The sequence below is a fragment of the Rousettus aegyptiacus genome, unplaced genomic scaffold (assembly GCF_014176215.1).
Source record: "Rousettus aegyptiacus isolate mRouAeg1 unplaced genomic scaffold, mRouAeg1.p scaffold_m13_p_2, whole genome shotgun sequence".
Lineage (NCBI taxonomy): Eukaryota > Metazoa > Chordata > Mammalia > Chiroptera > Pteropodidae > Rousettus > Rousettus aegyptiacus.
This window is the reverse complement of record NW_023416295.1, coordinates 165044694-165056966: the sequence shown is the minus strand read 5'-3', so window position 1 is coordinate 165056966 and position 12273 is coordinate 165044694. Positions and strand designations below refer to the sequence as shown.

The following is a 12273-nucleotide window of genomic DNA, read 5'->3' as shown; positions in this document are numbered from 1 at the left end:
GGAGTCTGGGATCTTGTTGGAGGAAATGCTTTATCTATAAAAAACACTTGAATATGATGTATGATAACATTGTGCTGAAGTGTGGTTCAAATTATAAATGCTATAGGAATTCGGTCTGGAGAGGAACTCGCAGTGCTTGGGCATGGCCGCGTGCCAGGCATTGTACTGGGTGTTCCATCCTTCCCATTTAAGGAGAGGCAGCACAGCGTATATGGAAGACTTAGAGCACCAGCTTTGGAACTGGACAGGTAGGGTTTAAATCCAGGTACTGCTATTTACAACCTGTGTAATCTCAGGCAAATTATTTAATCTTTCTGATATGGTCTTCTCAGTTGACAATAGGGATTATAGCAACCACCTTACTGTAGAGGGTTTACTGTCCTAAAAGGCTACCAACCTATGGTAGGTGCTAGTCATTCGACAAATACCCATTAAAACCCTGGCACTCGGGAGCAACACTATTAGCCAGAATAAGCTAGGGTATGTTGCTGTGACAATCAATCCCCCAAATGTCACTGGTTTAACATCACATAAGTTTAATATTTGCTCACACTACTTTTCCAATGCAGGCTAGCTGGGAATGCTCTGCCATCTTGACAGAGACCCAGGTTGGTTGGAGGAGGCTCTATTTCTGTACTTCCATGGTTGTCAAGGTAAGATTGCCAAGACTGATTTTTCATAATTGTCAGGGCATGGGATCTACCCATTGGCTCTCGAGTTTCTAAAAAGCAATGCATATCACTTTTGCTCTTATTCCATTGGTCTAAGCAAGTCATACGGCACATCTAATTTTAAGAGGATGACGTAGTGAATTCCTATGACATCTCTGGGGAGGGAAAGAACCAGAAAATATCCGGCGAGCAATTTTAATTACCACTACAGACACAATTTGTTTACCTGTAAAATAGATCCGCTAATCCATATTTTAAGAAGAGTAAACCAAAGCTCTGAGGGGTTGTCATTTGACCAAGGTCATAGGGCCTGTCCACCCACGAGGCCGTCTGAACTCGCATGTTACTCACTCTCTCTTTACTCTACATGCAACATGTCTACAAACATTGTATAAAAGCAGAATACAGTGTCAGGATGGGAGGAGGGAGGCACTGGAAGCATGAAGGACAGAATAGGAGTTGAATAAACATGGCCTCTGTGTTTCTGTTATGCAATAACCAGTGTGTTCCTGGGGAAGGCAGGAAGGGGCAGAGGGCTTTATGTCAAGTTGCAGTAGAAGAGAAGTTTGGACAGATAAGAATACCAAGCACTGGAGTGTGGCCGAGGGACGGGCATGGAGGATGTGAGGAGTGCCCCGTTTATTAGGCCATTACTGTGGCAGCAGCGAGGGGGCTTACTGGGAGGACACGCCCTCACAGGAGTCCAGGGTAAGGCGATAGGGATAGACAGGAGTGGAGACAGCAGGAATGCAGAAGGGGTGAACCTGAGAGCTGCAGAGGAAGGTGGAGCCGGGTTCACTAGCGAAAAAGGAAAGAACCATCACGCACTGTGCAGAAAGCACCAGACCACAGTCTTCATACCTCGCCCTCCCTATCCCCGAGGGCTGCACCGTTTATACAACCCCCCCCCCAAAAAAAAACAAAAACAAAACAAAACAAAACAAAAAAATCCCATTTCCTTAAGGTCTCTTTTTCTCTACCCTTTTTCCTCATTTTTCCTTGCTGCTTCTTAGGAAAACGAGCGGGGGACGGCCTGGCCGCGGTCTGAGGCCCCCGCTCCCTGACCTCAGCTTGTGGAGTGCAGTCTCTGTTACCATCCCCAGGGTCTAGCTCTTTTAAAGGAAAATCCCCCCAAGGCCCAGGGGGCCGAGAGGCCTGCAAGTTGCCTCCTGCTGAGTGGGCCCCGAGGCCTCGATCCTTGCTCTTTTCGAGGTCCCTGGCATGTCCACCTCCTACGGCAGACTTGGCAGGCAGGGTGGGCGCCCAGTTCCGTCCTGGCGCCTGTAGCGCCCCTTCTCTCCCACACCCCCCTCTCCTCCTCTCCCAGACGGGTGCCCCGGCCAGAGCGCTGGATAGTGACGGAGGCCCGGTAGTCTGGCGGCGGGCCCCAGATTCAGCCTCTAGTCCTCATTCTTTCTTCGGGGAGGGCGCGGGGCCCGGGTGTAAGCGCCCCTCTTGGGGTTCTCCGCTGCGCGCAGCTGCCCCAGGCTGGTAGCCCTCCCCCAGCCGGAGGCGGGAGTGCTGGCCCTGGCGGGGCGGGAGGGGTGCGCATGCGGCGGGAGGGGGGCCGTGACTCACCGCCTGTAACCCAACACCCGCCCTGCCTCCCCTCCCCCAGCTCCGGCCTGGCGGCCGCGGCGACACCTAAAAGAATGAAGGGGCGTCCGGGCCCGTGGCGCCCCTGGCCGGATCGCGAGAGGGCCTCGGCGGCCCCCGGCTCGGACCGCTCTCGCTTGCCGGGCCCCAGGGCTCCGCGAGCTGCCGCCGCCGCCGCCGCCGCCGCCCGGGCGCGAGCAGAAAGCGGGGCCCAGCGGCCGGAGCAGGCGGCGGCGGCGGCGGCGGCGGCAAAGGGCCCGGGGTAGCTGCGGTGGGCGAGCCCGGGGAGGAGGCGCCGGGGCTTGGAAAGCCCGGTCGCCGTCCCAGCCAAGCGAGGACAAAGCCTCCTGGCCGGCGCTGCGGCCTACACCGCGCGGGACAAAGGGCGAGTCGCGACACGCACCCATCCCCCTCCCAGCTCCAGGTGGCCCCGGGCCCCGGGTGGCGGCCAGGAGGTGGGGGAAGCCCCGGCCGCGCCGCCCCTCGCTCCCCCTCCCCCGGGGCCCGGCGAGCGCGCCGCCCCGCCCCCGCCCAGTCTGCCCGTCCTCCCGGGGAGGGGTCGGGGGGCGCGGCGCCCACATAACACTCCCCCTCTGGCGCTCGGAGCCACCCCTCTCCCCTCCCTCCTGCAAACACCACCGCCTCCCCTGCCACCGCCGCCACCTCGCCCGACACTCCGCAGCGCGCCGCGGCTGGTGGGCGGTGCGCGGACCGTGCGCGCCGGGGGCGCCAGATGTGCAGTCCCCGTCGCCGCCAGTGACCCAGCCGCAGCCCGAGCGGGATCCGGCAGCTTCCCCGATGCTGCGGGGGCGACCTTGAGCGCACCCCGGCTTCCCTCGGCGGGGACCCCGACACCCTGAGCTCTGTGCCCGGTCCTGCCCTCTCCAGCCCGGCTCGCCCCGCGTTTGGACATGGAGGGGGCCGCTGCGCCCGCGGCCCGGGATGGCCCCAAGTTGGGGCCAGGGGCGCCGGGCTCTCCCTCGGAGGCGGTGGCGGGGGCGACTGCAGCCCCCGCGCCGGCGGCGGCGGCGGAGGCGGCGGCGGCGGCCCCGGAGCCCAGGAAGCCGCACGGGGTGAAGCGGCATCACCATAAGCACAACTTGAAGCACCGCTACGAGCTGCAGGAGACCCTGGGCAAAGGCACCTATGGCAAAGTCAAGAGGGCCACCGAGAGGTTTTCGGGCCGAGTGGTGAGTGCAGGAAACTCCGGGGCGCAGGGGGTGGGCGCCGGTTTGCCTGGACTCTGCTGGGGCCGAGCGCGCGTGGGGCGGGGGTCTTGGGCGCTGAGGCTCTCTGGTCCGAGAGAACCCCTAGACAGACTCCTCACTCTCCCCCTAGCTCCCCGTGACTCAGGCGTGTTTCTCTCCCGAAACACTTGTTACATCCTGTCTGCGCATATTTTAGGGGTTTTTATCCCAGCAGCAAAGTAGTGTTTATGATTTGCAAACACTTTGCAACGTTGGGACCGTCGGGGTCTCCCTGGCGGGCACGCATTCAGACCATGCCCTGGAATGCCTTATGGCTCTAACTCCAAACAGACCCACATCTTCCGATCAGAGCTGGTCCCCCTAGTCTCGGGTCCTGTAAATGAATGTGAACCCCCCCTCCCCCCCCTGCATCCTCCCACTCCTACTCCGCATCATCCTGATGCTGTTTTCATTGTAAGGAAGGTGGGACTCCTGCCTGTTTTTCAGAGAGAAAGTTAGGGAGCAAAAGTAATGCTGCACGCCTGAGTGTTGTGACAGTTTGCGTCTGGCTTCTGGGAGGACCGAAATGCCCAGAGCACGGGTAGCCACACAGATACTGAATTGCAACAGACTCAATGAATTTCGAGTCCTGGCTGCAGGGCTTCTAAATTGCTCCAGGGATCTAGCCCAGCCATGCCACTCTTTGTGACAGCTGAAACCCTGCGAGGATCCCTGGACCATTTGCAAAGCCCCAAGAAGTGTCCCGAGTGCCTTTGGATCTCTGGGTTGTCCCCAACTTGGCTCGTTGTCATTTTCCTTTCTGCAGAATAGGCCCCTGAAATCTACATTGCTTGCGGCTAGAGGGCTGGGTTCAAAGTGACTGACTATTGCAGAAAGATTTTGTGTGGTGTGTAGCAGAAAATTAACACGGTTCTTTGATTCAAAGCGTATCAGATGTATTTTAATAGATTTTCGGGCCAAAGGCAGGAACTAATTATGGAGCATTTTGTGTGCACTTTTGGGGATGTTGCTTATAAACTTAACAAATGACCATAGGGACAAAGCAAAATGAACCGTTGAATGAAGTGGTAGGTCTACACTGGTGTTTTTCTTTCATATTTGTGCAGACAGTCCTGTGGAAAAATGGGGCACCAATAAAAAAGTTCATCCCTCCCCCGCCCCCAATTCTCCCCCACCCAATTCTCAAAGATTTGGATACTTGAATAACTCCTGTGTTCTAAGCTTCACTGTTCGAGTTGATACAACTTTATTCTATAGCCTTTTTAAAAAAGTGTTACACATTAATTAAAAATCAGAGACGTGCATTATACTTTTAAGCTGGCTCCAGTAAACACGTTCTATACAGCAAGCAAGTAGTTGAGAATTTGCTCTGGGCAGGTGCCATTTTTTGTAGGTTGAAAATTTTAAAGACGGGGTGGTTGTAAAAATGTCCTTTGAGGAACAAACACACTTTCAGGTTTGTGGAAGAAGAGGCTGAGAAACATGCACTTCATTCATGCTTTTCTTCTGAGGTGATATTCCCCAGGCTGGATGTTGAATAAGCAGAAACTAAGCTTAGCTCCTTGCTCATGTTGTCTTAATAACTGTTGAAGAATCGCGCTGGGAAGTTGGAAAGTGGAATAATGAAAAACAGACGCGGCTGGAGCTGCAGGTTGAGGATGTGAGCTTGTGAGGGGTTGAGTGGTAAGGGCGTGTCTGGGATCTGTGAGGGGACACAGAAGTCTGAATGCTGGGGAGCTGCCACAAACTGAAAGCATGAAACCTTGTCTTATGGCAGACACCTTTCCGAGCTTCACGGGGGCTTCCGGTCAGGCATTCGTCTTGCTGTCTGATCCACGGAGTACGTTAGAGCGAAAGGAATTGCATCAGTAAGCGGAGCCTGCCTTTCTCTTTCAGTGGGTGTCTCCCTTTATTTGCAGAAACCCTGAACATTCCGTCGGGATTTAGTCGAATGGCCACTAGGGGGCACCCTGAGAACGGAAGAGGCTCATTTCTCAGCTGTTAAGACTTCAGTCCTGTTATTGTCCAGCCCTAGTTCAGTTTCCCATTGTGCTATTAATTTCAGCTCCATCTCTTGTTTTACTGAAAAATTATGCAACGATTTTTGAATCTGGTAGCATATCCAGGCCCCCAAATTGGCAAGCCCCAAACTGCTTTCTACTAGATAGATAAGCTTAGAACGTTAGCAAAATCATCTGGTGAAAACCTTGCATTAAATAGATGGGAAAACTGAACTTTGGTGAAGGGAAGGCCTCCTTGGCCTTGAGTCCTCCCCCTGCTGAGCACACTGCTCACAGATGGTGTAAGAACGTAAGTGAGAAACAGGAATTGTCAGGTGGAAAATTCCCTGTGCCTGGCTGAACAGAAAAGGACACAAAAATTAAAAAAAAAAAAAAAAATTGGTCAGCAAGTTGTTCTTGCCCATACAGTGCTTGGTGACTCTATCTGTCAAGAACAGCAAGAAATTTGCATCGAAAGACTGAACTGGGAGTTTTCTTCCAAGGATGCACTAAACAGCCACAGTGTGCTTTTGCAGTGCCGTTGAGAATTGAGAGAGCACTGTCTCAATTCTGCCTTTCCGAGCTTCAAGGAGAATTCTGCAGTGATGTTTTATTTTCAGACCATTTAGAGCACGTCACAAGGAGAGCGGTATCTTTAAGCTGCTGTGCCAACGCGAGTGGCCGAAGTCGGGTGCTGGATGTCAGGCTGCACGAGATGCTGTGACAGCCGCACTCCTGAGACAGAGAAGTGTTTAAAAACGAGAATATTATAGCCTTTAATTGCACGTCCTGAAGGGCCTTCTGACTCAAACAAAACAGCATCATATTCTGTGTTCTATGAAAGGCAGTTGCAAAGAGTTGCAGCATCAGGAAGTAGGAGTCAGCTGGTCCAAACCTCCTCATCGTCAGGCGAGGATCCTCCTCTCTCCAGGCTCAAATGTAGTCTTGTGGCCACTGCCCGAGCAAGTCCAGGAGACAAAGACTCAAAGTGGCTTCTTCCAGAGAGGAACAATCCTACTGATAAGGCACCCTTTCAGAAGGTTTAAGAGCCCTGACTTATATTCAAAACCCTTAGCTTTTGTGACCTTGCGTGAGCTATGTAACTTTTTGAAACCTCAGCTTTCTTATCTATAAGATGGGCTACTAATAGTACCAACTTTATAGGCTTGTGAGAGTTGAATAAAATAATACATATAAAAAGCCTCAAAAGGGGAAATTAGACAACTTTAGATTCCCAATTTTAGATTTTTTTTCCACATCTCACTTGGATTTTCATTTAGATTTTAAGAATATGATGCATTGGACAGTCAGCCTTGTATCATTCAGAGAGAGGCAGAAGAAATAATCAGCTTTTCAGGTTAATTAGGGAAGTGCTCCCATAGGAAGCCAAGACAGCCAAATTCCAATGGGCTCCGAATGTATCTCTACAGCCTTGAATTTCGGCTTTGTTTATTGTACAACTCTTGTTTTGCTACAATTTTGGGCAAGGCTGTTGAGTGAGCCCCTTTGTCGTAACACAGCATGCATTTTCTTTGAGCCAAACTCCCTGGACCTTCAGTCTGCACAAAGTATTGCCAAAAAAAACAAAACCCAAAACAAACAACATTTTGGGGAGAGGGGTCATGCGATCACCTCACTACCAAGGGCTAAGTTCAACTCTCTTTCTACACCAGGTTATCTCTTGTGAGCGGTTTGTGGTATGAGCAGGAAGCAAGGTCTCTGGGAAGGAACGGCAGGACAGGTGGGCAAGGTGTGCCCCCAGGTACAGAGCTCTTGTCTGAGTGATGGGGCATCCTCACCTAGCAAAGGAACCACTTTGACTCAAAATGGTGTTTTAAGTCAGATAAGTGCAGATAAGGAGGGCAAATTAGTAAACTGGTCTGCCGAGCCAGGCAGCTGTCATATGCATGGTGGCTGAGGTGCCACGTTGCAGGTGAGACCCAAACCCAGTTTCAGGGAGTAAGGGACCTCGGCAAACTTGTAGTCCAAACTTCACATCCTTCAGGTGGGGAAAGTAAGGCAGAGAAGTGTTGAGTGACATTTGAGAGGTCGCACAGCTGGTAAGTGACTGAGCTGGGTGGAAGGAACAATTCTTGGTTTGGTATCTTTCCGTCACTCGTTTAATCTTTACTAGAGCAAGAGATGATCCTCACTCTTAAAGAGTTTCTAAGCGAGGAGGGAAGATGAAATGTCCTTACGAATATTGAACTAATTCTGCTGAGTTCAACAAAGATTTGTTACCGCCTGCCACATGCTTCTCACCACGTGGAGTGCTGGGGCATAAACAAGGAACTTACTGTCTGGCGAAAGAGACAGAGCGAGCAGTTGCTAGGCCGCGGGTTCCTCTTCTGTAGAGGACTCGACGATTTCAGGTGGCTTCTGAGTTGGGCTGTAGCTCTTTGAAGCTGAGTTCATTACATTGAGTTTGATCCTGGACCGGGAACATATCCTCTCCTTGTATTAGCGCTGCTGCTGTTATTACTACCAGCTGATGTTTTTGAGAGCCTGGGATATGTCACGCTGCGCTAAGTGTATTTACACTTTCTTTAATCCTTTCGGCATACCTAAGAGGCGTGCATTCTAGCTAGACCCACTTAGTGGATGGGGAAGTATTGCTTAGGGAGGTTGAGTAACTTGCCCGGGGTCATACAGCTAGAATGTGTCAAAAGAGTCTATTCCCTTGCTGTTAGAGGAATGGAGAACCTTCCTAAGGTTGCCTGGCTGGTCACCTCTGGATTTGGGTGTGGTGCTCCCTCATGGTGCCGAAAGACCAGCCATAGTGGGATTCTTTTCTTGGGGGGTTCCTCATTGTTGTTCAGGAAGGGGCCATAGAGAATGGCCATGGCCCGCTGTGGGATTAGGGTGGCAAGTGCTGTTGAAGATGACCTTAAATTGAGTTTCAGAAGACTGAAATATGGGACATTTCAGCCCCAGGGAAGATTCTGGGGTGAGTAGGCAGATTGCTTGTAATGCAAGGTTTGTGCTGGGAGGCCAGATGGGTGAGAGAGGATGGGGGTAATATAATAACAGATAATAATAATAACAACAACAGCTAATACTTCTCGAATGCTTATAACATGCCAGAGACATATTAACGAGTTTAATCCTTCTAACAATTCTGTAATCATCTCATTTTCCAGATGAAGAAACTGAGTCACAGAGAGGTTCACTAGTCTTCCCAAGGTCTCCCGCAGAAGGAGAGCCAGGGTTTGGACCCAGGCCATGCGACTGCAGAGACGTTGACCATCTCCCTTGCTCTAGGGGGCAGGGCTGGGTTCTGATCACAGTGGGCCCCTGAGCCCATCAGCCTGGTGGGCTGGCCTGGAGCAGGGAGGCCAGCCCAGAGGTTTTCACGAGAGTCAAGATATGAAAAGATATGAGAAGATAAGGAGCAAAACTGTGCTGGGAGAGAGAGAGAGAGACATGTCTTCTTCTGGAAAACTGACTGCTTGTTGGGCCATGAGTTAGTTTAATGAGGCAGGTCAGAGATCTCTCTGCACCTGGGCGCACACTGAGTTCTTTGTTGCTTGGGCAGCATCGGATTCTAGAATCCCGAGGGGGCCTTAGGAGGTCAGCCAGTTCACTTCTTTGCTCCTAGACAGAAAATGCACTCACACCACATGCCAGGTATTTGTGGTGTTGCTTCCCCTTGGGAAGCAGCGGGAGATCGGGGTCAAGTCAGGTGTCATGACTGTTCCGTCGTTAGGCCCTGTCTAATCATCTTAAACCTACTGTTCGTGCCTAGCATAGGGCCAAACACATAGTAGGTGCCCAACCAAGGCTTGTAGGATGGACCAGAAGTGAATATGTTGAGCAAGGGAATGTTTTAGGAGGTGTAAAGGCTGTAGGCCATTGTTTCTACCTCACGGAGCTTTTTGATTTGTTGGGAAGAAAAGACAATGACTGGAAATGAATGGCAGGTTACGTAGCAAAGCCCGCAGAGCCCGGCAGGACCCTCCCCTGCACAGATTCCCTTTCTGTTCCATGTGCTCATGCACTCGTTAGGGAGAGAGAGAGAGAGAGAGACGTCTATCCAGGGCTTGTCAGCTTCCTGGCCGTGGCTTTCTGTCCTCAGTGGCTCCGGAGTCAGACAGCATCAGTCTCATTTGTCTTTCCCACATGAAAGTCCTGGAGCATCTGTAAGTTATGATTTGTGAAGTATCTGCTTTAAAGCAGAACGCATTTATCATCGCGCTGGCCCAGACGACCCTGTGCAGCGCAGGAATGAGAAGATCCCAGGCCCCAGCAGAGGGAGGGGCCGGGCCAGATGACCCACCCGTGAGCGGAGTCTGGCTGTATTGATAAAATTCTCTGGAAACCGCCCAGGAGCAGCCAGATGTTGACTTCACAGTGAGGCTCTTCGGTAAAATTTAAACCGGGGCTGGGCGGTTTCACTCCTGGGTCTGCCTGGCAGAAACGCAAGCACGTGTCCACTTAGAAACTTGCACACAAATGCTCATAGCAGGATTCTTCATAAGAGTCCCAAAGGAGAAGTTAACCCAGATGTCCATCAGCTGATGAATGGATAAAATATGGAATGTTCATTTTATCTAGAGGATATTATTTATGATCAGTTCCATTATTTTATTGCTGGAATATTTCTGGAACATTATTCAGGAATAAAAAAGAAATGGAGTGCTGGTCCAATGCTACAACATGGATGAACCCTAAAAACATACTGAGTGGAAGAGGGCAGTCACGAAGCTCATATTTGTTTAATGTACGATTCCAGTTCTATGAAATGTCCCAAATAGGCAAATCCATAAGGCTGGGTAAATGGGAGCATGGCTGCGAATAGGTATGGGGTTTCTTTTAGGGCATTAAAGTGTTGGGAAATTGGCCATGATGAAGATTGCAGAACTCTGTGAATATACTAAAAACTGACTTATACATTTTATTTTCCCCCCTCTTTGATTCCCCCCACCCCACTCCACTCCTGACCTGTGGATGTTGTTGCTTTCTCCCCTTTAAAAACTGGATCTCTGAAGGTGGGGTGTCTCCTTCCACATGTTGAGGACATTCACCTGGGGCCTGGCGCACTCAGAGTATGGTCCGTGGCTCCACCTGGGGCACGAAGCCGGGACCTTCTGCGTGTAAAGCAGACGTGCTAACCACTACACTATGGAGCCACCCCTGACTTGTCTGTTTTAAACGGGTGAATTGATCTGTGAATCAGATCTCAAAAAAGCTGCTATCAAAACAACCGCGGCTCAGGGAGGTGTAGGGGTGCGGATGGACACCCCTCTCTGTCCAGACCCCAAGATCCAACCTGCAGGTTCACAGACGCTGGCGTGGATTTTGTATAAGAAGCGGAAAGCATCGTCCTGTGTGCCCTGGAGCCGGACGGCCTGGGTCCACACCGCATCCCGCCCTGACAGCTGTGTGACCTTGGGCTAGTCACCAGTCCTCGTCACACTGTTTTCTCATCCAGAGCTCAGACTAGTTCTTATTTTATGGATTGTCGCGAGGATTCGCGTGCTATAGCTAAGTGCGCCTGCCACCAGAGTAGGTTTGTGATAAATGCAGCCAGGGCCATGGCTGGTCCTGTATGAAGTGGGAAAATGCCTTTCTCTAGGTGGATGAATTTGAAAAATCTCCTTTCCCGGCCTGAACTGTGCCCCCGCTCCTCGCCCCCAGACTCCAGAGCGGTGGCTCTGTGAGAGTAGTGTGGGCTGGGTGCCGCTCACTGGCCCCCTCTCCTGAGTGCCTGCTGTGTGTGTGTGTGTGTGTGTGTGTGTGTGTGTGAGACATGCAGATCCCCATTTTGCAGTCCTGGTGCTGCCGGGGTTCATCGCTGTCCCTTTTAGCCGCCACTCGTCATGACTCTGTAACCGAAGGTTCCCCATAACGCCACACACAACACACCTTGGGGACTGGCAACCTTTTCCTTTCAGTCTAGCCGTACACCAGATGTGCTTAATGAGTGCCCCAGACTGTGGGACATTTCAGAGACTATGGCGAGTCCTCCCATCGAGACACTGAGACTTGAGTCAGGGTGTGCAGCGAACACGTGTGGCGTAATCGGAGAACAGTGTAAGGTGGCAGATAAGCGAGGCACAGAGGAAGAAATCACGGTTGTGGGGTCGGACACACTTGGGTTCAAATTCCTCCCTGCTGCTCGGCAGCTGAACTTCTGTTTGCTCCCCTGGAAAATGCGGCTTCCCAGTGGGATTGTGATGGGAAGCCAGGCTCAGAAGCTTCCCGCACGGAGCCTGGTGCATCGTAGGCTCTTGGAACCCAGAGCTGGCATTTCTACTGTGCTGAGAAGTACCAGCATCGAGTACCTGGCAACCTTCTCACCTCGCATCCTGGCTCTCCCTGCTCAGAACCCTCTCATGGATTGCGAGGGGACTAAACTCTGAACTTGCCACATCCTTCGGAGCTCCTGCCTGCTTGTCTGAATTCCCACTCCCTCATTCCTCTGTCCTGGCCCTGTCCGTTCCCTTCAGAGCTCGTAAAGCACGTGGGTTTGATGATTTGCCTGCAGACACCCTCCCCTCCCTCCCCCATGAGAAGGGAAGCAGGGGCACTGCGCGTTACTCAGCCCTGCATCCTGGCCCGTGGCCTGGTGCCAGGCATACAGTAGGTGCTCAGTAAGCGTGAACGAATGAGTGAACCAAGGAATGAACAACTACGTAAAGAGCGCACCGGCAGTCCTGAGAAGGGGGGGCTCTGTGAAGATGGGAGGCGGCAGGGAAGGGCCCTTGAGGGCCCCGTCCCCCTTCGTTCCCGGGTCACCCCTGTCCTCAACCACCGTGAGGGCATCTTTGGAGAGGTCAGCATTGCCAAGTGCCTCTT

The 12273-nt window shown here is 52.1% G+C and overlaps 1 protein-coding gene across 1 annotated transcript in view; it reads left to right on the top strand.

The window, feature by feature from the left end:
- Positions 1 to 2967: 2967 nt before the first annotated feature.
- Positions 2968 to 12273, top strand: part of NUAK1 (NUAK family kinase 1) — a 71176-nt gene continuing 61870 nt past the window's right edge. The window contains exon 1 of the mRNA XM_016134941.2: positions 2968 to 3457. Coding sequence (XP_015990427.2) covers positions 3179 to 3457 — 279 coding nt within the window. The 5' untranslated portion in view covers positions 2968 to 3178. The remainder of the gene's footprint in view (positions 3458 to 12273) is intronic.